Consider the following 25,810-nt stretch of genomic DNA (forward strand, 5'->3'; position numbering starts at 1 on the left):
CATGTGCAGTAAGCAATAAAAATACCGTTATTGTATACGATAGCATTCACTGCAAGAGAGACAAGGACAACACTGTGTTAGAAAGAGACAGCAATATGCTCAAGCGCTCAGCATTCGCTTCATGCTTGTAAAGCATTGAGTGGTGCCTCCAGTTTAGTATAGAACTCACTGGATGAAACATGTATATTCAGTTTGATTACAACAAATATGTTTACGTCTTTACAAACCACCCTTGTAATACAAACTGGAATAACGAAAGTAGAACGAACAAACAAAGCTCAGATAAACAAAAAAGATATCTTCTATAAAGTCAGAGAAACCCTGCTATTATGAAAAGAAGAATCATAAAAATTTAAAGCCACAGGTATATGCATGTATATGAATTATAGAGTGTAGTCAAGTATCCTTGATGGCAAAGTGCTTCACAAGTTCAAACATGATAGTGAGTGATAAAATTTTTTACCAATGGCTCCTTTCAGAAGGAAAATTAAAGCTGGGTCGTCTGTCACTGGTACAAAGTGCATGTGAGAACACTTTTCTATGAAAGCAGTGTCTCAACATAATTTATCGACTAAATCTTACCTAAATGAAGATTAATATCAAAGGTCCTTCAATAACTGTCTATTTTTTAAACCTAATGCATAATACAAACGATTACATTAGGTTATACACATAAAACACATATGCGACTAGCGCTTTCACTATTAAGATAGCATTTTCAGGTCTGGTTTGCGTATTATGAAGCTTTTCACATAAAGACATAGATGGAAATACAACATAATGAACTGTAATAAAATATACGACGTGATAAAATTACAATATTAAGATAACTGTGCAAAAAGGCAAAGTAAAAAATGACTTGAAAAACAAGCAAATGGTTGTAATAATTCAAACCTCTATAAGGTCTAGATATTAAGATTATAAAAAACTATGCCTTGAAATAAAAGTCTGCAAAACATGTGTGCAGCTTATAAAATATAACAGAGACGGTTAAAAGAGTAAAAATGTTGCAACAGTCATCACAACGTATAGAATGGCAGCGTGTAGTGAATCTGTAAGAATCAATAAGAAATGTTTTAATAAAGGAACCTATGCGGATCAAAAAGATAATGCAACGATAAAACACTTACGAGATTTTTGAAGCAGTGGGAAGAGATGATGTTATCTGGTTGGTTACGTGGTGGTGACTGGTGCAATGACATACAGTATAAAAGAATCACATCATGACGTAAGTGGAGGGGAAGGGTACATGTTGCAGCAAGAACAGTTCCCATTGGCCAATTTGAATAAAGAGTTATTAGAATTAGGTAATTGTTCATTGAGTAACGAAATATTATTATTAAGCGATTTAGCTATGTAAAATTCTTCTGCAATTAAATTAATGTTCCCGTTGCTGATGGGTTTTAAAATCTGTAAGGCATCAGACATTCTTTAAAGTTCCTGATTGCTCTCAATCAGATGGGATGCAAATTTAGATCTATTACGATTATGACGGAAATCTGCTTTATGTTCTGAATATCTAGTTTTAAAGTTCCTTTTAGTTTGGCCAATATACTTTTTTGTACAATTCTTACAATGCAGCATGTATACTCCACCACTAGCATATTTATCAAAGTTGCCAATATTATTAGGGATAACATTATTAAGTTTATTACCAGTTCTAAAGGTGATCTTTACATTTTCTTTTTTGAAGAAATTAAGTAACTTGTATGACACATTATTATAAAAAGACATTACATTCCAGTATTTTGGTTTTTTAGTATCAATCAAGGCCGTAAGCGTGGTATCTTAATTCTTGTTTAGAAGGGATTTTCTTTTAAAAAGAAGTCTATCTATCATTTTCTTATTGAACCCATTTTCTATTTCAAGTCCTACCATGTATTTGTATTCTTTCAGATAATTTTTCTTGGACCTTTGATATTAATCTTCATTTACTTGTTAACTTGTTGGACCAACATGCCTTTTAAATCTTACCTAGTCCACCCACTGTGGAGTAATGGTCAGCATGTCTGGCTATGAAATGAGTGTGCCCGGGTTCAAATCCTGGTTGGGACAAATTACCTGGTTGGGACAAATTACCTGGTTGGGGTTTTTTTCCGGGGTTTTCCCTCAACCAATTGAAGCAGAATTGCTGGGTAATTTTCGGCATTGAACCTCGGGACTCATTTTGCCAACATAAATTTACATATCATCATCATCCATACAATAGCCCAGGTTAAGTTCACAGTGTGGCATGCTGTACTTGTACAAGAGTGTGACCGTTCAGCTATCCAGTCATTCACAGAATAGGAGTGGTAAGAACAATAAGCCTCAGGCTGCAGTGTAAGCCTTCAGGTCCCTCCTACTTCAAAACTCAACTCTTACTTAGTCATTGTTCTCATCTATCATATATAAACAGAGGGAGATGAATTCTGCCTTTCAATACCCCTAACTCAGAAATGGAATTCTACACAGTCAAAATCAGACTAGAAGAGTCTGGAATGATTCTAGATGGCATTGTAAACTGATCAACCAACTAATCTAACATGTTTAGTAGAAAACTAAGACTTTGAGTTATCCTATAACAATTCACTTACAGGTTGAACATTTGGGAGCTTCTTGAATTTGGTGCAGACCACAATGAAGACAGGCAGACCAGCTCCTTCACCGCTCTCTGCAGACTTCTGCTCTGCTTCCATACATCGACATACTCTGAACATCCAACCAGCAGTAGGGAAGAAGTCGAGTAGTTTGACAAGAATGTGTTCTTGAAGCAGTGATATACAAACATAACGACCTCCTATACGAAGAACACGATCAATTTCCTAGCACAATGAATACAAATTTCAGTTAATAATTGGTTTCTAACTTTTTTTTTCTGCCCAAAGCTTTATGTTATCTTACTATTTGATTAATTCGAGGGAAAAATTGTTCCAGGGCCGGATATCGAACCCGGGACCTTTAATTTAACGTACCAATGCTCCACCAACTGAACTACCCGGGAACTCTACCAGACACCGATCAACATTGGTTGCTTGACAGTTGTCAGCCCACTTTGATGTCTGTGGATATAGAGGGAAAAATTGGATCGGTGTCTGGTAGAGTTCCCGGATAGCTCACTTGGTAGAGCATTGGTACAGTACGTTAAACCAAAGGTCCCCAGTTCGATACCCGGCCCAGGAACAATTTTTCCCTCAAAATTATTCAAATCAACTTTACAGGGAGTTATACCTGAAAGCTTGATTTGAGTATCTTACTATTTGTTCTTATTTTGCTTTCTTTCTTTCATAAATTCTTGTGATATTGTTTGTTTTCCAGAGACTGTAGTTTCATGACTTTTTAAATTACACTGTACAACATATGTATGTGTTCTTGTATAGCCCTACATATGAGTTATACTCGTTGGGGCATACTGAATAAACAAAAAATTACTAAAAATTAAATTAAATGATGTTCATTTCTAAAACTTACATCTAAGGGGATAAATGTAACTTCTCTTTCTGACGGTATACAGAGAGTTCCTATGCAGACTGGTCCCATTTCACCATGTACCTAACAAAATCTGTTGTCGGGCAGAGGGCAGTATATGCCTGAGGACAGACAGTCCTTGCACATTTCCCTATGCAGACTAGTTCCATTTCACTCTTTACCGCTTAGATTCTTTGGAACAGATGTTCTGTACTACTATCATTAAGCCATTAATATTATACTACCTAGGACTCCCTGCATTTTTTCAGTGATTAATATCAGTTACATAAATAAGTTTAATACAATTTCTGGAAATGGAATGCCTTAAAATAAGATTATCTTCCAAGATACTGAGAAATTTTCATATCAAAACCCAATGCTACATTCTCAGTTTATCAACTGCTCTGAGATTGTCATCAACAACTTCAGTTTGATACTGTTGGTGACGATGTCCAAAAACAGGTTAATGAAGCTGAGAAGGTACCATTGGATTACGATATAAAAATTTCATCCTCTGTTCAAATAACGCATAAAGGACTAAACCACATTAGATAGGCTTACAGCTATTATGGGCAAACTGGGAATTCCAATGAAAAAGTTTTTTTTCAGTAAGATTTTTTATTATTAGTGTAAGGCATAGATAAGACTCTAAATTTAAATATTCTAATGTTTTTATTTTAAAAAGGAAAATATTTTACAAGTTTTATGGGTACTGAATCAAAGTGGTCTTGGCTGAGTAATTTAACTTAGGTACTGTTTTGTTTCTCATAGAGAGATCAGTTGTTAATGTATGTTTTTCAAAAAGCTATTGCTGAAGAAATATTTTGAAAGTCTGCACTGTTAATTACAGAGCTCCAGAACGAAAGAACTTTTTACTCTGTACTAGGCCTATATTCTTTGCCATTTATTTTCAGCAGTTTGGATTAATAACAATTAATCTTACAGGTCAAGTGAATATTTTGACTTGGAAATGTTACAGTTGTTTTGAAACTGGAAAAATGAAGGACATTAATTCATCTGTGACAAAATGTGTGTAGGGCTAACATTCGTGACATGGAAGAAACAGCTATAAGATATTTATCAATTATGTTTTTGTAAACTAATTGGATGCCATGAGATTTGCATAGCTTTCACATGGATACTATGAGAATGAATCTCTTTTTGATTGAGGCAGAGACCTGAGTTTTACACTTTTTGTAATTAAGATGTGAAGTGAGTTTACAAATCTTGTAACATCCGTTATGGAACTTTTCTTTATTTTCTGCAATAATAATAAATGTTGGTCAACAACTTTTTTTCTGTAAAATGATACTGATCTTCTAAATTGATTCTAATACGGTAATAAAAGTTGACAAAAATAATTTCATTTTCATTATATAAGAGTTTGAAAATAGTAAAAATGTAGCCTAACATCCATGATAACTGGAACTGCTGCTTACAAATAATAAAATTGTAGGCTTACTTACTGTATTTCTGAAATGTTAAATTATGGAAAGAGTGTTGTCCTGTATTAATAAAACTAAAAGGCAATATTTGCTCACTCACTTGAAAGAGTTTGTCAATCCTATTTTTGACATCTTCTGAATCATCTGGCATTAGTGCATCCAGTGTCCCTTTATCTAAGACCACGCTGAACTTACAATCATTGAATGTCATATTCAGTGCATCCATTTGCTGATAGACCATATCAGGTCGATCCTTTCCATGGGCATCCTGCATCTGTCTGATTACTATATGACTGATGTCAATATTTGTTATATGTCTGAGAAAAAAAATAACAATGGCAATTTCAAGATTCTAATGCAATACTATAATATGGACTCCCTTACAACAATATTACGTCAGAAATTAAATATAAACTTTATATTAAAACATAAATTCTTAGTGGAAGTTATTGTAGATGTCTTTGACAAGATTAATTCAACTTGAACTGAAGGAAACACAATGACATATTATCCAATATTTTATCTGACTCAAATGTGTTCTATGTAGTAAGCGGTATAATAAAGTGTAGATGTGTTGTGTTAAATTGTAGGCCTATAGACAACTACAGTTTTAAGTACTTAGGTAATAGTAACCGGGTAACCTATTTATTTCTTAAATAATTCTACAAAGTTTATTTTTACATTGCCTTGGAATCTTAGTGGTGTTCCTTGCTTTATGAAGCGTGTAATTTCTACAGTTTTACTTTGAATTGGGGTAAATAATTTAATTTCAGTAGGTCTACACTAAGACCTCATGTTTACACAATGAGACGTACAACAAAATTAATTATATGGCTGTAACACTTTAAGTACAGGTACTGGTAAGTTATTTTAAACCTCAGCAACTCATTTAACGTTCAATACTTGTACTTAGCCTATAGTGGTGTGACTTGGATTAAAATACATCCCCTTGTTACCTGTATCCGACATCATATAAATCGGCACTTAGTGTAGAGTTTCCACATCCAATCATAAGAATCATATCTTTAGGTTTAATATATTTATGAAGAAGACCACACAGTTCAGGATACTCTCCATACCTATGGAAAAAGATACATCATTTTATATCAAACATATAAGGCGCTATTTTGAGGTTATGTTCGTTCATTAACCAACACAATCTTATTTCTATGCCTTTTTACCATTCAAATGCCTTCGTCCCTCTTTTCTTGAAGAATGCATTCCAGTATTCTTTTTGACTGAAATCTTCGTGTGTTTTGGGTAAAAGACTCATTAATGATCAAACGGAAACTGATGAAAATGCAAGAAAACAAAACGTTTTTGACTGCATGAGACAATATCCTAAAACCTGATACCGGTATAAAATCAAAACATTCCCATCATTCCTCGACTGCTTGGTTAACTGTTCTGTAAATAATGTTAGATAATTTACCAAATGAAAGATAGTATTGGCACAGTCTTATACATACAGTCGCGCAACTTCAACACTTTTTTTGCCAACATTCGCGACACTAGCGCCCAAGCGGCAGGCAAGGCACTGGTCATAGGGTTGATACAGCCAGCACGTGCTTTAAAGGGATGCGAGATGTTATAATAACGTTTTGATCATGCGTCGGAATAAAGGCAATGTGTGCAATGACGAAAATTGCAGTAACAACAAGTTTAAATCTCCGAATTTGTCGTTCTTCAGATTCCCTAAAGACCAAGAGAAAATCATAACTCAGTCATAACCAATAATCCACGTTGTAGATAGCCTACGTATTGTGTTCTATAAAACATTTATTAGTTATCGGTTACCTATTTGTATGTGAGGAAGGACAGTTTAAATAAAAACAAAGTAAATACCTGTTACAGTATATTATTTTTTTGCAGAGATCATATGTGTAAATGTGTAACCATTCCGATTTTGGATAATATATCTACAGTTTTTAATGCAAGTAATTCCATAATTTTTGTATTTGTGTTTTTTTTTATTTTTAAAAAGTTGAATGTTATATAGCATTCAAGTGGGTAACATGGTGTTAATTTTGCAAGAATTCATGGAGTATAGTAATCCTTTTGCAAAATATTCACTTCTTGAATAAATCCAGACTGTGTCGATAAATTTCTGATGTGCTGGTGTAGATTCATGTGGCAGACGTATTAAGTTCTCAAGAAATAAAAGAGCCTTTTTAAATTTAATATAAAAAGCAATCTTTTCTGTAATAATTTGCATGACTGTTATTGGTGTTGATTTTACATTCCCGGTGATTATTTGAGCCGTTCAGTGCAGAAGTGGTGTAAGTCAAAAGCAGGTAATGAGGTTTAAAGTAAGAATTCTGTAAAATACAGCGCAAAGTAGCAATTAATATATCCTTCGTTCTATTCACCGACTATTAATAGTTTAAATACATTCAATATTAACTGCCACTTTGCGCTGTATTTTACAGAATGTTTACTTTAACCCCACATTACCCATTTTTGACTTACATCACTTCTGCTCTGAAAATAAAATTAGGCCTACATTTTCTGAGTTAATTGAAGTTACAATTTTTTTTTAACAAAATTGTGTGTTCATTTATTTGTTCTCACCTACGTCATATTAACAGTAAGTGCATGTAAATTACGTATTATATAGGTAGGATAAGTTAAACTTAGGCATTATGTGTGAAAACTGGAAATGTAATGTAAAATGCGGTAAACTTGCCATAAAAATTTAAACCATAACATCAGCACTATTTGTGACTCAAAATAATAAAGGAAATACAGGTTCTTAAGAAATGGAAAAATAATGAACTTCATATTAATGTTTAAATCCTCCCCTTTTCTTTATTTTCAAGTTTACCTCAGCGGCCGAGTTTACCCCAATTTGCGGTATGCAAAATCGTTAATTTCTCAGGAAATAGGGAGAGGAGTTCACCACGCGATGTACCCTACGAGATATGCCCTACAATTCTGAAGCTACTAATTTTTACTCTTCTCACAGGAAATACAAAGTTCCAATGATTCATAAATATATTTAGGAATGAATGAATTAACCGACCACGCACGAACAATTATATTATTTGAAACCATGATACGTGATCAGAGCCATGATTCAGTTGTAAGGAGCAGAAAGAATTACGTTTATTCCCAGCTTCTGAAACTTGTAGATTAGCTGCGTGTGAAATTCTTCCAGGATTCTGAAGTAGAATTAATAAGAACCATATACACTTATTGTATAGCATAAAAATATAAAATAAGCTACGCAAAACCCGTTTTCTAATGTGTTATCATAAGTCGTGTGCACACTTTTAACTTGCCTGCCACTAGAGGGCTACTGTCGCGCCAGCTGTCAAATGTTGGCATATTTTATACGTATGAGTTGCGTGACTGTATCTATTAGACTGTGGTATTGGTACATTAGAATGTTGTATCTTCTACTTCAACTTAAATCACACTGATGGTACCGGCGGTCCTAGCACACAACATTCGGATTATCAGGGGTTTGAGTCCTACGGCAGATTACATTGTCCTTTTCGTGTTATGAAGCGTTCGTGATTTTTCCCGGTCTCTCCGATCTTCCATCGAAAGCAAGAATAAATAGAAATCGTGTAATTTAAAGAATACACAGACAAAAAAAAAGTAATAATGATGGTTTGCAGTTATAGCACAGATATGAATGCCTATGTATATATGTAGTAATAATAACAGTGATAGTATTAGCCTACCTATAAAAATAATGGTGAATGGTGATGGTGATAGCAAATTAAATGCGGTAGTTCTAACTATAGGCCTACAAAGCTACATACTATTTTCAAACACGGAAAATGAGAACTCTTTTTAATGAGTTGGAGAGCAGATAATATTTCTAAAGTTATGTACCTCCATTGCCAAAATTAATTTTTTTTTTAAATTTATAATATTGGTCGACTGTTAAATGATGGAATATCACATGCAGAATATCATGTTGAGGTTGGCTCTAAAGGCTCCTCTAATTAATTTAAATTAATTAATTAAACATTTTTGTCAATTATGTGAACAAGAATATGATGATTTCTGTGTCAAATTTATGAAGAGTCGTCAGTATCACTAAGAAGGATGTCTTGAGGGAGTTTCCTTTTAAGTCGAGATGGCTGACAAGATCTTGCCCCAGTGTTATATGTCACAGCTCCAGGAACACCAGGAAGTTTGTTGAAGAAAGATTTTGACATTGAATGGATGTACTGTTCTAGTGGAAGAATTCCTAATTTTTGATGTAGTTGCTGATTTCTCACAAACCAGGGGGCATTTGTTGCAGTACGTAGGAACTTGTTCTGGAGAACTTGTAGGCGATGCATGTGTGTCTTTATTTGCTGTCCCCCACACTGGCGCTGCATAAGTTAAAAGAGGTCGTACAAGCGAGGTGTAGAGTAGCATTGAACAGTCCAATCCAATTTGTGAACGTCTATTAACCAAAGGATATAATTTTAGAATTCTAGAAGAGGTTAGTGTGACGATGCGAGTTACATGGGCATTCCATGTAAGTTTCGTGTCTAATAATATTCCCAAATATTTGACAGCTTCTTGTCTGGAGAGCCATGTAACTTGTTCATTTAGAAGAACCAAAGGAGGTGGATTATGAATAGGCCTTAAAGAGAAGATTTTAGCATCTGTCTTGGTAATGTTGAGTAGTAATCTCCAGTCAGAGAACCATTTAGACAGCTCCTGTAAGGATGTCTGAAGAGTACTGATTGCAGTATTTAGGTCCTATGAGAATAAAAGAGAACTGTATCGTCAGCATACATAGCTATGTGTGACGGTTGTAAACATGGAATGTCATATGTGAAGATATTGAAGAGAAGTGGTGACAGTATAGATCAGGCGTCTCAAGGCCAACGCATAAAAGTTGTTATAGAGAGCAAGTATAAATAACATAGTCAGCTGAAGAGATAAGCGCAGTACCCGAAGATAGCCGATCGCTTATTAATGTTACAAGCATGAGCGAGCTAAGTTGTAACTGTCGCGGGAGAAATGCCACAAAGCTGCACTTTTGAGTTGTACTGTCACTATAGACGGTTGTTTTCGGAAGGAATTTCTTAAGTAGTTTGCAGTAATAATAATAATAATAATAATAATAATAACACATTTATTTTCTAATTATATACTATCTATGAGTAAAAAGAAGACATCTGAAGCATGAAGAACCATACATGTTACGTAATTATTTAAGCACCAGGAACTGGCCACCTAACTCCATTATCTCCTGGCCTAGTTGACTCATAAGTGGTGCCTTGTTGGTATCACTTGTGAGATTCAGACCTGTCTTCGAACAGTTGACCAAACAATAACAATATTTCATTTCTAATAAAGGTTTTTGGTATCGCTCTTTTTTTAAGTTTATACCATATTTAATAAAATAAAATTCAATTAAACAATAATAATAAAATTACAATAAAAACTTGTTGGTTGTTAAAGTAAGTATTCTTACGTTACGCTAATATTAATATATTAATTACAATAATAATTAAATAATATATTTCGTAATATTTTCAATAATTAAAAATAACCTAAACACCTTAGAAATTCACAAGCAATTATTTTAAATTAGAACTATTCAAATCTTAAATCTGATCTGAAATTCTTTTCTCAAGTCCTTCAGTATTTCATTATATTTGTTACACTGGTCTTGATTCAAATCAGGTAACAATGTTAGATTAATAAAGTGGTAACAGTTACCCACTGAAACTTGCGTCTCCCACAATTTCGCTTTCCCTATGAAAGCTTTTATTTCTTCATACATTTGCGGTAATAAGAACATTCTTTCCTCGGAGATGGACACAATGACTGACTGTTACATCGTAGCGGTTGCAGATGTCTATTCAAACGTCGCGGTCAATGACGTCATCCGGAGATACACGAACTTCTCCTGCATCTTGTTCCACTCTTACATTGAAAAAGAGGAAGAGGAGGAAGTGCTCTGAGAAGGCCCTATTGAGACGTCTGGTATAGATCCTTGTGGTACTCCGGCTAAAACTGGACGAAGCGTTGATTTAATGCCATCTATACGTACTGAGAACTGACGCTCAGATAAAAAACTTTTCACGATGCGTGTGAGATAGTCAGGAAAACCAATTCTATATAATTTTAGCATTAGACCATCATGCCAAACAGTATCAAATGCTTGGGCAATATCCAGAAACACAGTGGCAGTATAATGTTTATCTTCAAAGCCTTTTATAATGGATTCAGTGACTCTTTGCAGTTGGTGTGTTGTAGAATGTTTTGGACGAAAGCCAAACTGAAAATCTGGTATTATCTTGTTTTGGAACGTAAATTTACAAATGCGATGATGAATAACCTTCTCAAACAATTTCGATAGCGTGGGCAGTAAGCTAATAGGTCGATAACTTGATGGCAAGTGCTTAGGTTTGTTAGGCTTATGAAAAACAATGATTTCAGCAAGCTTCCAGGCTCGAGGAAAATACTCAATTAAAAGGGCAGCATTGAAAATTATCGTCAAGTAAGTGAGAGCTTTGTTGGTGAGCTTCTTTAGTACAATGTTGGGTATAAGATCATGGCCTGGAGATTTTTTATTTGGAAGCCTTTGAATGAAGTGAAACAATTCTTGTGGAGTAGTATAGGAAATTTTCTCTGGCACAGTCGGTTTATTAATATTTTCTATAAGTTCTTTTTCTAATTCAGAGGTAGTCTGTTCATTTTTATTCTCGTTTGGGGTGAATACATGTTGATAATGAGATGCAAGCAAGTTACATTTCGACTCTGTGTTTGTGGCTATTTGAGAGTCTAACTGAAGTGTCGGGATGACTGTTGGCTCGCGTAGAATACGCTTTGTAGCGACCAAAGAGTATTATCAGCTTCAGATAGAGATGATAAGTAAGACTGATATGACTGCAGGCGATGTTGTTCAAGATTTGTCTTGACTAATCGTATGAGATAATTCAGCTTCTTCTGGTTGCCTCTCTCGTTGCCATTGTCTACGAATATGATGTATTTCCTTAATTAATTGGCGTATGGAAGATGGTAAGTAGTAGCGCGTTAATGACCGCTTGGAGCACATTGTAGAATAATTTACACATAAGCATATTGTGTCCGTAAAATGTTGAACATCATTGTCAATATCTGTTGCTGTTAGTGGATGATATTCTGTGACTAACATTGAGTCTAGAGTCAACTGAAATTTATCCCAATCAACAAAACCATTAATAAGGCGATGCACTTTAGGTGTTACATTAGGAGACAAGTGGAAAGTAATCAGCACTGGACAATGATTAGAATCAAGTGCTGTTAATGATGCAATATAAGTTGGTAAATGCATATTCTTTTGAATTCCGATGTCAAGAATATCGGGAAGATTGGTGGGATTATATGGATAGTGTGTTGGTTCAGTTGGTGCGAGAATATGGAGACCAAGGTTGTTAATGCAGTTGTAAAGACAATGTCCATTTGGGTTCGTTACTCTGCATCCCCGTGATGTGTGTTTACAGTTTAGATCGCCCACAAGAAGTGTTGAACCGACTGAGGGAAATAAAAGAGCAAGGTATGCAGTATTTAAGCAGATATTTTGGGGGCTTATAAGCACAAAATAAAACAAAATCATGGTTATTTTGACACTTAATTCTGTTTCTATATCAGACGTATAAGGAAGAAGGACTTGATGTGTAATATTTCGCTTAATTGAAATGGCAACACCCCCAGATGCAGTTGAAGCATTCCTATCATATCTATATATTTTATATCCTGGAACAGTGAAAACTTCGTTTGGAAGAAGGTGAGTTTCTGTGATGCAGGCTATCATAATATTATGTGTTGACAAAAAGGCAATCAGAGAAGATCGTTTCATTCGAATACCATCAGGATTCCAATTGATTATAGTGAGTTGATGAATAGAAATTTTATTATTTGCTGCCATTCTGGAAGTAAGATGACAGAGAAGAGATAAAGTAATCTTTAATTTCTGACAAGAATGGAGTCAATAAAGTGATAATGTGCGGAATAACCTTAGAGAGTAGATCGGTTAAGAGAGATGAAGTGGAAGATTCTGGAGCAGGTTGACTTATAGGGCGACGGTGACTTTGATCAAAGGATGCTTTCACTGCATTTGCATAAGTCTTAGATCGAGAATTTGCTTGAAATTTTGACGTAGATGGTTGAGACATTGAAGGATTTACTTGATGTTGAGAATCTTCTGTGCGTTGAAGTAATGGTTGCGAAGATTCTGGAACATGAATCCGTTTTTCTTGTCTTAACTGAACACCACGTGAGAGTCTTTCCTTCAATTGTAAATAGTGTTCACAGCCTCTGTGGTTAGCTGGATGTTGTTGTTGACAGTTGACGCACTTAGGCGGTATTGTTTTGGGATTTGGGCATTGAGAGAAATGATGAGCCTCTAGACATCGTACGCAGCGTGGTTCGAGTTGGCAGTAGTTCTTAGTATGACCAAAATTTTGGCACCTTGTACACTGAGGAATCTCTTTGGATTGGCGTCTGATTTCGACTTTAACTACACTGTAAAATAGGCGACTGAGATTTAGTATTGATTTACCTTGGTCATTGTTGTCTAGTTCTATTGCACAAAGTGGAGTGGGCTGTTTGTTCTTTCCTAGGAGTCTCGTTACTTTATGAACTGGATAGTTAAGTTCTTCAAGGGCGACTTTTATCTCTTGATCACTGAGAGAGTAGGGTACATTTCGAATAACAGCAGAAAATTTCTTTTCAGAGGGATTTTTATAAGTATAGTATTGCTGACGAATTGAGTCAAAGTAAGTAGTAAGTGATCGAAAATCATGGGATGTTGATGCGTATACTTTTATGATTGAACCTTTCAACTCTGTATGAAATTCTGATTGTACATAATTCTGTATGCTTTGTAATAAGAGCTGATAGTTCTCAATGTTCTTTAAGCAGATAGGTGGAATTTTTTCCTTTTGAAGTGTAGAAGCAGCAGAAGGTTCCTCCATGCTGTCTTCCGTAGCTAAAGGCTGAAATCTGTTTTGAGTTGGAATGTTAGTGTAACATGTCATATTCTGTGCTATTTCTGTATTTGAACTTGTGCACGGCCGCTTATTAATTTGCATATTAGAAGGGGTTGCATTCAGATTAGGCACTGAAGAGGCATTCTTGTTCGCAGTATTTAAGATAGTAACATTTTTACTTCCAAGAGGAGTCAACTTAACATGCTTAGCAGAAAGAGGTTTCAGTGATTTTTTAGGTAGTTGCATAAATATTGTTTTTTTTTATCTTATTTTGTTTGTAACTAGGCACCAAGGAAATGTTTACAGAACCTGTGTCATTTCCACAATTATCAATATTTATATCGCTACTCACAGTTTCCATTTGATCAACCATAGTATCAAAATCATGTTCAAATGTGCTAGGATCTAACCCAGAAGAACCGGATTCATTTCCAGAAGAACCACTAATTTGAACTGTGTCCATGCTTGAAGAAAGTTTTTCACGCACTCGCACCAATGAATAATAATGTTAATTTGAAAACTAATTAAACCATTATTTTAAGTAATTAATCAACACTATAACAAAATAAACAACAATTAACACTAATATTGACTCTTCAGGTTGAAATAATCACAGTTAAATCACTCGAAAAATCAATATTGTATCAAAACACAAGGCACATACACCCGATCACCTCGACGGTTCGCGTGCGAATCCAAAATTAATTCTAACAATGACTACCGTATTCTTTTACCCAATGGCAGACATATTTTATTTTATCTCTGTCTCTGTGTAACGTCACAGCAGCGTTGCCAACCTGAACACGAGCGAGTCGGCTACAAACGTCCCGAAATTCAGCCACAAAGACTGAAATTAAGCTACGCTCAAAACTTGAAGAATTTGCACAATACATATGCTGTTCAATGTACATTCATGGTTTGATCTTTAGTACAGTACAGACGTGTAGTGTTAGTGCTAGTGAAGTGAATAACCAGTGCATTAACTATAGAGTGCGGAAGTGATAGTGTAGTATACTTTTGATCGTTCATAATAATTCACATCAGTGACAGGACACAATTATAATTATAACAGGGCCTGGGGCCGTTAAATAAACTTAAACGGAATTCATTCCGTTATTAGGCTAGATTTATATTTATAATCATATGTTAAACAATTATCATGGATAAATATATAATAGGATGCGAAACTCACTGAGTTTCCCGTAACACATACTAGAGGCGCTGTTGTAGAATTGATCGTGCTGCCATCTATATGCGGTTAGAGGCGTTATTACATCTAGCAGCGCACCAAGTAGCGAAAAGAGTAACTACTCCGTGCATCCAGCAGCGCACCCAAGTAGCGAAAATAATAATTACTCCGCGTATCTAGCAGCGCGCCTGGCGGCGAAAAGTTGAACTATATGCAGTAAATATTCCTCCTCCCCCCCCCCCTTCCCAAACCCTCAATTTAAAGTAAAACTTTAAAATTTTTATTCCTCACATCATCTTTGACTGAAAATTGTTATTGGAGCCAATAGTTGGAAGAGACGGTCTATTTTACACTACCTTATAATGTAACTAATTAAAATACAGCCAAACAGGGACAGAAAATAAAAGAAAACAAGGTTAGATAATTGGGATTTTATTCTTTAGGTAATAGTGTATAGTGCACTTTAAGTCTGCAAAAACTAGTTACATAATTGAAATTACTATATTACTGTATACTATTTTACAATACATTCAACAACACAATTTTGACAAGGTCCATCATATCACTGTTTAACATACACTACATGTGTACTAGGGTTACCAGATTGTAACAATTTAAAAGCAGGTCATTTTAAATGAAAAAGAATTTTCCATATAAAAGCAGGGCATAATAGACTAACTTGATACTTGACGTGACGTCTTTTTACATTCTGTTATATAATTAGGTAATTTGTTTGTCTTTGTACAATAAAACTGATACAAAACTATTATCATGAATAGAATTGAAGTATACGGATTCTAAATTAGCTTTTACCTTATTTAATTTTCGGATTGTTAATACTTCTCTGGTGACTCGACTTGTTTGAGCAAGGATTTTACAAACATAATTCCTCTAATGGACCCCAACTCAATAGTTACTCTCTTTTGTCCATTGGGAATTGGCAAGAAAGAAAAGCAGGACAATTTCTGATTTTTACGAACCCTGGCAGGATGCAGGACATGTCAAGCGAAATCCAGAACATCTGGTAATCCTATACACACAGATACACTTACATATTTAGTGTGCAGTACATTGGTAAAGTCTATACAACAAATTGAATAATTGAAATTGTGGGGCCCAGTCGGATAAGAGAAAAAGCCACATCTATATATTTATATTTTGGAATGCTCTGCCATCTGTGCTCGTTTACAGATGTAAATGATACCATTTGAATAATGTGTTGTCATATAGTTTAGTCAGAACATATTTCTTCACATTCCAATGAGATATCCTACGTATCAAAATTTATGGTTTGTCCCCTTGTCTGCCTGGACCCATCAACTATTGGTTAGTCAACTGTCCAAAAACAGGTTTGGACCCTGCAAGTAACACTCATGGGACAATCAGAGCAGGAGGTAATGAGTAAGAGTGGCCAATTCCTTTCTCCCCTCCGTTGCATACATCGCTGACTAGATACATATTACATTAATCGGATTTCAGATACTACAAAAAAATGTTTGATAATTGAAACTGTCATATTACTATCTACTATTTTGCAACACATTTTAGAACACTTTTCTAGGATCAGATCTAAGGTTCTTAGACATTGTTGTTTGGCATACACATAACGGTAACGTATGCCAAAATGTTGTATGTACAGAGGGTCAGAGTGAAATACATGAGCTGCATCACTTACTTGCATTATGTTGGGCAAAAATGTTTACTAGGTGAACTGAAGGTATGTTAACCCCCAACTTCCAAAGTCAAATATCTCTCTTACATACACACACATGTACCACATACTGTAACTTTGCTCTCTATAATTACACAATATATTTAACATTTGCTAAAAACATTTTTTTCTGCGGCAAAAAAAAAATAAATAAAAATATAAAAAAATAATAAAAAAAGCTATGAACTTTCCACCAATATGATATTATACCTTTTTGTTACACAGAATATGAGCTATTTACACTACTTTAAAGACACTGCAATTTTTTCTCCAGTCTCTTCACCTTTGCTTTCAGAGCTGCCATTTTTAGTTTGTTGCTCCTGGGTGAAGATGAGAAGTGAGGACTCGAGAAAAGTTTTCGTTTTGCAACACCAGGACCTAAAGATTACGAAATTAACTTCAGATTAATCTAATTGCTGGGAACTATTTTAAATAAAAAATGAAACGTGACAACACCTTTAGCCTTGTTAAGTTAATGTAGGCCTAACAAAAGGCATGCAAGCTATGGATAGGCTATATAACATACTACAAAATTGACAATACATCAAAATGTGATCAATATTTACCAAGTTTGGAAGGAGGTGTAGCTGAAGCTGAAGGAAACTGTTCCATCTTGGATGTATTCATGTCAGTATCTAAGGTTAATAGATTTCGAAATGTAGTAATAATGAATTAATGAAGTCCATAGTTATAATTACTTCTAAAGCAGTTTATTTCGTTTTTATTCTTTTTGGTTGTAAATATGACTTATCTCAATATTGAATCGGAAAGAGCTCCGAAAGGGGCTTTCAGTAGTATAAATAACTAAAAATGGCAATTTTTGAGTTGTCGCACTTTTGAACTGGACGATCAATATATAACAAGATAAACACCCTGCCCTGTAGTTAAGAGGATTTGTTATTATTCGCTACTGTAAAAGAATGAAGTATGAAAACTGCAGACATATGGCAGGGGGCAATTAACTTAAATGGTTACTAGCATGTTACCAGGCTCACAAGACAGTATCGCTTACCTTCAGCTGTGGGAACCACATTGAATAGGAGCGATGGTTGCTGATAGCCCCTCAGCTGTTCACCAATCATACTGTTCCCTGTAATAATCACAAAAAAACGAAACATAATTAATTATGTATTTTGAAACATGTAATGTAAGAACAGCTGATGAGAAACTAAGGCATTCCTTGAAATCCATAAACTTGACTAAGTGGAATAATTACCTTGTTGGCATGCATCTTTATTCATCCTGGCATATGCCGTCGAAGCAGTAATCTTTGAAGCTGGAGTACTCATAGGAGCAGGAATTGTTTGAGGCATAGCTGCCAAGCCTGCAGCCTACTCAGTTGCAGCTTGTAAACCTATGAGACTACGCGTACCTGAAAATAAAGAAAAGAGTAATGAAATCGGAAATTTTAAACATGAATGACATAAAAACATTGCTAGTGTACTAATTACCTTCAGCAGCTGCAGAATCAATCTTCGCCCTCCTAGCATACGTCCGCAAAGTCTTGTGATGCCTGAAAGTTGGGGTAGACCCCGGTGATAAGGTCGCTCGAGGCATAACTGGGCTAGATGGTGGGCTCCGGATTTTAGGGTTTGATGGCACCACTAATCCATTAGCATGAACAGTGGGCACTGCAGTTTGCTTAAGTATCACTTTTTGTGAAGAGCTATAATAGTCAGACTCAATGAAGTGGTCCATGCAGATTCTCAACCTATGTGTGGCATCTGCGGCAACTCGATACCGGTCCTCTAGCCCACAAAATCGGAGCCACATCCAACACCTAAAGCAATGGATTACAATTACTAATGAGGTAAAGTAGAAGAAATATTGAATAGAAATCATGCAAAAATTGGGGAAAAAAATAATAAGTTATCTGCTGCATTTGTGTTATTTTAAGAGATGTCTAATGCGCATCACTAGGTGGTGAGTGACCATAGGAAAACTGGTAGCAGCAACAGATATTGAGTACAAACTAAATTAAATATTAGGCCTAAGCTTATTATTATTATTATTATTATTATTATTACTACACATGATTGAGAATTTCTCCAGAATGGCTAACTACATCAAAGAAGGCATAATTTTATTTTCCATAACTGTGAGATGTTTATACTAAAAACCACGTGGCTTTAGTTTGCAGCCATGTGGCCTAATGCTACAATTCAGGTTTACGAGGTTTCATTTTCAGCCTTCTTGCTCTTTTTCGTCAATATTTCACATTTCGTTACAGTTTGACTGAATTTCGGAACCATCTAAATTTATACTCCTACTATAATCCTAAATAAATTAGCAGAAAGCAATGCACAGCTCGTCTAACCTACTTCACCAAAAAGTGCATTGTTTTCAAGTGTAAGATTTAGGCTACACAGGACACAATAATAATACTAAAGCTTACCTCATAGGTTCCTGAGGAAAATAGAAAAAATGCTTCCCTCCCACAGTATTAACAGTCTTGCATCCAGGCGCTGAGCATCTTCCTCGAATCTTTTGCATTTTTCTGGAATCCATCTTGCCTTCATAACGCTGTTGGCTAGTCATCGGCCAACGTTCTGACTACTTCGTATCGGAGAGTGGAGAACGCTGGTCCTCACGTAGTTCTATGATTTACCACCTACGACGTCGGGCGCTGATCACCTTATTTCAGAATACCGCATCTAGATCGTGCTGTCCGCAGTTTCGCATCCTATTATATATTTATCCATGCAATTATAATGTAGTAAAGGCCACGACTTATATCCAAGATCTAGACTTCAATATTAGTCAAGAAGTGACCGTAGAAGCTGAGGATAGTAATGTAACCCCTTCACCTCAATTACCATTACAATCAATAGAAACAAATTACATTCAATTGGAAAACACTAATAAAAACCCAATAATAAGACAAACAAAATTACTCTTCAAAAGTTTTACGAACGAACACAATTCGCAATACGCCATGTTGGACCAATCAAATAGTAACACGGAAAGTATGGATACTTCACCGATTGGAGACACAATGCCAGAAAATAGTCAGATAACTACGACAGGAACAGAAAATACAGTTCACGACATGATATCTACCCAAACTAATACAATACTAGAAAAAAATTCCCGTAAACCTACGACACACAAGATTCAGACGAACCCTAAACGGAATAAACCTAAAATCCAAACATCAACGTTGCAGGATAAAACAAAGCCCAACTCGCAAGAAACAATCATATCCACACAAGATAGGATAGCCCCAAGAGACCAAATTACGTTAATTGAGGAACAAGATAAGATAGAATCAGCAGTGAATAACAAAACTCCACTAAATATTACGTATTATGATCATAACGATACTCCCCCATATACTGTTATCATACAAGCCAGGGAGAGAAATATCACAAAGCTACACCCACTACAAATGGGGAAATTACTATTTGAATCCAAAATCATGGGTATACAGATAGTTAAAAAGATTGGATACAACAAATTGGAGTTGACCTTTGACTCGTATTTTTATGCAAACCAATTTATCAATTCCAAATTTTCAGAGCATAACAATCTAAACTGTTACATTCCGACATATAATACCACAGTAAAAGGGATAGTGAAAGGTATTTCCACGGATATCACAGAGGAAGAAATCAAGAATTTCGGAAAGGCTACAGGAAATATCCCTATCCTACACGTTCACAGATTCAAGAAAAAGATATTAGGCGAGGATCAAAATGACGAATATATACCTACTACTACCATTGCCATAACATTCAGAACCAAGTATATACCGAATCATTTCTTCTTATTTAAAACAGATATCCAATACAGAAGTACAATATGTTTATTATCCAATGCCGAAATTGCTATAAATTCGGGCATGTCACTAAATTTTGTAGGAATAGACAAACCTGTCCTAAATGTAGCGGTAGTCATAAACTCATGGAATGTACATCAGAAAATATAAGATGCCCCAATTGCACCCTGACACACATAGCTACAGAGGACACGTGCCCTACAAAAAGGATGGAACGAAACATTATTGATAAAATAAATGATAATAACATATCTCGATATGACGCAATCCAAATAGTGACTGGGAGGGAAACATACTCTACGATTACACTGACTGCAAAGAACTCAGAAAATACACAACACTTCCCAATCTTAAAAGGGAATCAAATCAACACAATTAAAACTTTGGACAATACCCAGGACACAAATATGGGGATTAAGAAAATGGATCAGAACCATCAACAATACAAGCAATACCCCAGACAGAAATTTGAGACGGTAACAGACCACAATCCAAAACGGTCCAAAAGAACGGCAGAACAAAGCACCAAGAACCATTCATTCACTGAACTTTTTTCTAGAGAAGATCAATATACTAACCACTCCTTTTCAGGGAAAGCCAGTAAAATACAGAAACCACTAAACAAGTTACAACCAATGGAAGAAAAGAGGAACGGTGGAAGTAATAGCTCATCAACCAACAAACATGATAGTCGACTTCAAATAAATACGACTAAAATCTTACTATTACTCCAACAACTATTCCCGACTGCAACAGAAGAACAACAGAAGATATTGTTTGAATTGCAACTCGAATGCCAACCAGGGATTTGTCATTAATACAATGGAATGCGAGGAGCATAAAAAATAAAAGAGAAGAACTTGATCAATATATATCCGGAAAAAATACGGATATAATTTGTATCGCAGAGACATGGCTACATCCGAAACACTCATATAAACACCCACAATATTACATTATCAGAAATGATAGAGATCAATATGAGGGAGGGGGAGTACTAATGATGGTATCCAAACATATTACCATCAGCGGAACCTCAATAATATCCAATTACAACCAATCTTTTCAAGCCATTCAAATAGAATTAGAAAACTATATTATCATAGGTATATACAACAGCCCTGGCAATTACATATCCAAAATATTTTGGGAACACCATTTTAATATACAACAAAAGAAAAATTATATTATAATGGGTGATTTTAATCTACAACAACCTATCCAAGACACTAGGGATGGGAAAAAATATAAATTTTTAGAAATGTTGAATAAACATAATATAACCATCATCAATGAAGATTGGCCTACAAGAGTAGGATACCAGCAACAGGAAGATAGCTCCCCAGATTTAACATTCATATCGGAAGAATTAATACCATTTACAATTTGGAATACGACTAATGAAACTATGGGAAGCGACCACCTTATCATTGACATTAAAATTAAAAAAAGAGGCCCAGCCTTATATAAATCTATTCAAAATTCACCTAGAATAAAACTAAACCTCAAAACCTTTCAAGAAGAACTGCAGCAACATAAATATCACACAATAATAAACGAACAAAACATAGGTATGTGGACAACCAAACATGAATATTGTGGAACATCACAACATTAAGAACCAGAATAAGTCCAATAAACCGTTTACTTCCAAAATCAAACCCCCATGGTGGAACAATGACATCAGCAAGGCAATCAACCAACGAAAAACAGCATGCACAAATTTTATTAAACATAAAACCCAAAACAACTACATAATATATAAACAAAGTCAGGCAAAAGTAGTGAAATTAATAAAACAAGCCAAAAGAAACTCATGGAAAACATATTGCTCGCAAATAACACATAAAACACCTATAGGAAAGATATGGCAACATATTAGATGGTTCAATAACAAATATCAGGGACGGACAAACATGTTACAACTTAACATTAATATGCAACAAGAGTTCCTACGCATAATAACACCGGATGAAGTACCACAAAATATTCTTAACAAAAATAATAATGATAATAATTACCATCAAGATATAGCCACGGCCGAGCATCTTCTTGAACCAATATCATTGGCAGAAATAAAAAAATGTATTAGCCCAAAAACGCAAAACTAGGACATGCCCAGGCCCAGATCAGATCACCTACCAGATACTCCAAACATTACCAAACCACTTTTTACAGGGATAAGCCAAGTGCTACTCAAATACAATTACCTCGGACAACATACCGGCTTCATGGGCACAATATTATGTAATACCAATTCAGAAACCTAACACCAATGGCTTGAAATGTACTGATTACAGACCCATTATATTAAGTAACACATTAAGGAAAATATTTGAGTCCATAATCACCAACCGAATCGCTTTCTATATAGAAAGGATGGGAATATGGCCAACTAACCAATTTGGATTCCGAAAAGGACACTCCACAGTACATGCAATACTAATGTTACTCACGGAAATATATGCAGCATGGACCCGAAAAGAATTCCTCATTGTTATAGCATTGGACATATCGAAAGCTTATGATAATATTAATTTACAAATACTAGCAGACACACTCAGACAATTTGACATTCCCAAGGCACTCCAGGACTGCATAATAAAATTAATGACAAATAGACAACTAAGATTACCACCATCATACCAATACCAAGATACCAGAACAACCAACAACGGGATACCCCAAGGATCAGCAATCAGCCCTCTTCTGTTCACCTAATATACATCCCAAATCTTCCATCTCCCATTGACACTTTCAAGAATTATCATGTATGCAGACGATATAATCATTACCGCCAGAATTCCAACTACAACACAGGATCAAACCATTATTCAGCAGCTTCAGATGGACATCACTGTCATACAAAATTACCTCATAAGCTTGGGACTACAATTAAACGCCAATAAAACACAATATACCATCTTTTCCCACCAACGGACTATGCCTATTATTCCTTACAGAATCCTTATATCGAATATAGAAATTGTCGCCAAAACCAAAATAACGATCTTGGGAATCACGCTGAGTCACAACCTAAAAATAAACAATCATTACGAAAATATTATTCACAAATTACAGCAAAGAGCAACTCTTTTCAAATACCTAGCTCACAAAAAGTGGGGCAATCACCCCAAAAACTTACAGATTTTTTATAACAACGTATTCCGGAGTGTGCTCGAATATGCTCTCCCCATACTACCTCAACCTAACAAGCAAATTAAACAGAAGATACAACAACTGCATTACTTAGTGGCAAAAAAAATCATTGGCGTCAGTGGTAATCCACAAAAGGAAACCACGTTAAGAGAGATAGCCTATATTCCACTAAATATGAGACAAAAACGCATGGCCTATAAATTTCTAACTTCAGTAGGTACGAACTGCACATCAACACTATACAACAAGATAAAAGGAGTCATTACCTTATATGAAAGAGAACCACAAACACATAAATTTCAATTACCACAGATATATAGGATATTTCAAGTGTTATACTTATTACAGAAGGCCCCAATACTACCCAGGTATCCCGTATACTGTATTCCATATAACACTCTAATCCAAACAATTCCACATGATATTACTACTTTTCATAAACAGGACATACAAACCTCCAAACTATTCACGGAATATCTTACAAACGTCCATACTTCACCACAACAGACTCACATCATATTCACGGATGGTTCAAAATCCAAAGACGGAGTGGGGGCAGCATGGATCAACCAAACGACGCACACTTCAGATAAAATTAAACTACCCAATGAAAACTCTATCTACACGGCAGAACTGATTGCTATAAGACAAGCATTAATTGCTAACATCGAGATCAGGGATAGTATAATCTTAATTTGTTCTGATTCTAAAAGTGCCATACATACAATTACAAACACCTCAATTCACACCCGATACTCATGGCTTGAAATAAACATAAAACAACATTGCCAAACCTTGGCACAGACAAACTTTATTAAGTTGATCTGGATTCCAGGGCACGCCAACATAAGTGGAAATGAGATAGCAGACAAATTGGCTAAAGAAGCGACAAAACATCAACATACCGCATTCTCAACTACGCTACAAGACTACATTCGTTGCCAGACAGAACAGAGCCCTGAATTATCAGAGAGACCATTACATCCATGGTACAAGAAAAATAATGTTAATAGAGCATTTATCTCTTTCATATCAAACCTCAAATTAAAAACAACACACACACCCAAATACTTACATTTAATTAGACAGAGAGAATCACCCCAATGTATATGCCAAAAGACCATAGGGGATATTAATCACATCTTTTTTCAATGTGAACTGTATAAACATGCTATTGACGAATTACTTAATGATATAGGGAAATATATTGGATATGGGCCATGGAAAATACCGGAATCACTAACTAACAATGAAATGCTATTAGGACGTCTTCTATACCAACATATGAAGAAATGTAAAATAAAATTTTAAGTATAGAAATGATGGTAACGCTACACTAGGTGTGAACAAGCGACACATACGGTAAATTAGGAAGCAGAAGGACGCCAAAATATCCCCGACAAAGGGAAATATGACGTCAGAAAAGAAGACGATGATGATGATGATGATTCAATGTGCTGCGTTTAACTATGATTTCATTGCCTGTTATATTCATTTAATAAAATTAGTTCGAAAGAGCTACGAATACGGTAATAATAATACGATTAATAATAATAATAATAATAATAATAATAATAATAATAATAATAATAATAATTGTTATTAATGGGGTTAGTAATGTTAATATTTATAATATTCATTATTATTTCTTACAAACCGAAAAATCAATACATAGGCCTAACCATCAACACACTTCTATAGGTTTGGTGAAGCGTTACTCAACCCAGTCTACAAAGCATGTAGCAATATAAAAAAGGAAAAGTATTAAATTTAGTTAATACTTCTGCACATACAAAAAAGTCACAGCGTCCACGTATTTATAGGTACATATTTACAGTCAAAATTTTGTGAACACTAACACACATTGAAGAAGCCATCAACCTCTTCTTCTTCCTGTTGTTCGTCACTTGGTCCTGCCTTAGGATATAACTCTGACTTGTCATGGATCTTAGCATGCGATGATAACATGAGACCAATCAGTGTGTTCGTAGCAAGCTTATGGATTAATTTCTGAGCGGCAGGCTTTTCTTCCTCGTGGATGATTGGCACTCACTGTCAGATGTATCAGAACTCAAGATGAAACCACAATACACTACACTAAACTGCACACAAAAGTTTCATTTACTAAGTAGGTCCTATCTTATTGGA

At 35.2% G+C, this 25,810-nt stretch overlaps 2 protein-coding genes across 4 annotated transcripts in view; both read right to left on the reverse strand.

Annotated features, from left to right (window-relative positions):
• The window catches only part of LOC138694375 (eEF1A lysine and N-terminal methyltransferase homolog), a 57,855-nt gene extending 51,447 nt beyond the window's left edge, over window positions 1–6,408 (reverse strand). The window contains exons 1-4 of one of the 2 annotated variants that reach the window (XM_069818055.1): window positions 6,074–6,408; window positions 5,849–5,971; window positions 4,993–5,209; window positions 2,577–2,804 (exon numbers count right to left, since the gene is read on the reverse strand). In XM_069818055.1, coding sequence (XP_069674156.1) covers window positions 2,577–2,804; window positions 4,993–5,209; window positions 5,849–5,971; window positions 6,074–6,165 — 660 coding nt within the window. In that variant the 5' untranslated portion in view covers window positions 6,166–6,408. The remainder of the gene's footprint in view (window positions 1–2,576; window positions 2,805–4,992; window positions 5,210–5,848; window positions 5,972–6,073) is intronic. The other variant, XM_069818054.1, reaches the window with a different exon arrangement.
• Window positions 6,409–16,934: 10,526 nt separating this feature from the next.
• LOC138694377 (uncharacterized) lies at window positions 16,935–19,422 on the reverse strand. 2 transcript variants are annotated; one of them, XR_011330918.1, is made up of 6 exons: window positions 19,121–19,422; window positions 18,177–18,505; window positions 17,942–18,097; window positions 17,738–17,815; window positions 17,292–17,360; window positions 16,935–17,103 (listed from the first exon to the last, which is right to left on the reverse strand). XR_011330918.1 is itself a non-coding variant. In XM_069818056.1 (6 exons), exons 3-6 carry the CDS (start codon window positions 18,036–18,038, stop codon window positions 16,973–16,975), a joined length of 375 nt encoding a protein of 124 aa, XP_069674157.1. In that variant the 5' UTR covers window positions 18,039–18,097; window positions 18,177–18,505; window positions 19,121–19,422; the 3' UTR covers window positions 16,936–16,972. The 2 variants fall into 2 exon arrangements, 1 of the variants encoding a protein (XP_069674157.1); XM_069818056.1 differs by having other exon boundaries at window positions 16,936–17,103.
• Window positions 19,423–25,810: the final 6,388 nt, after the last annotated feature.

The sequence above is a fragment of the Periplaneta americana genome, chromosome 2 (genome assembly GCF_040183065.1).
Source record: "Periplaneta americana isolate PAMFEO1 chromosome 2, P.americana_PAMFEO1_priV1, whole genome shotgun sequence".
In the NCBI taxonomy this organism is placed as follows: Eukaryota; Metazoa; Arthropoda; class Insecta; order Blattodea; family Blattidae; genus Periplaneta; species Periplaneta americana.

Excerpts from the sequence above, each read along its gene's own strand:
- LOC138694377 (XM_069818056.1), bottom strand. The coding sequence starts at position 18,038 with ATGCCTCAAACAATTCCTGCTCCTATGAGTACTCCAGCTTCAAAGATT. Across the intron at positions 17,361-17,737 it reads TGTGGTTCCCACAGCTGAAG|ATACTGACATGAATACATCC; the intron begins GTAAGCGATACT and ends TATTAACCTTAG. Across the intron at positions 17,104-17,291 it reads TACACCTCCTTCCAAACTTG|GTCCTGGTGTTGCAAAACGA; the intron begins GTAAATATTGAT and ends CGTAATCTTTAG.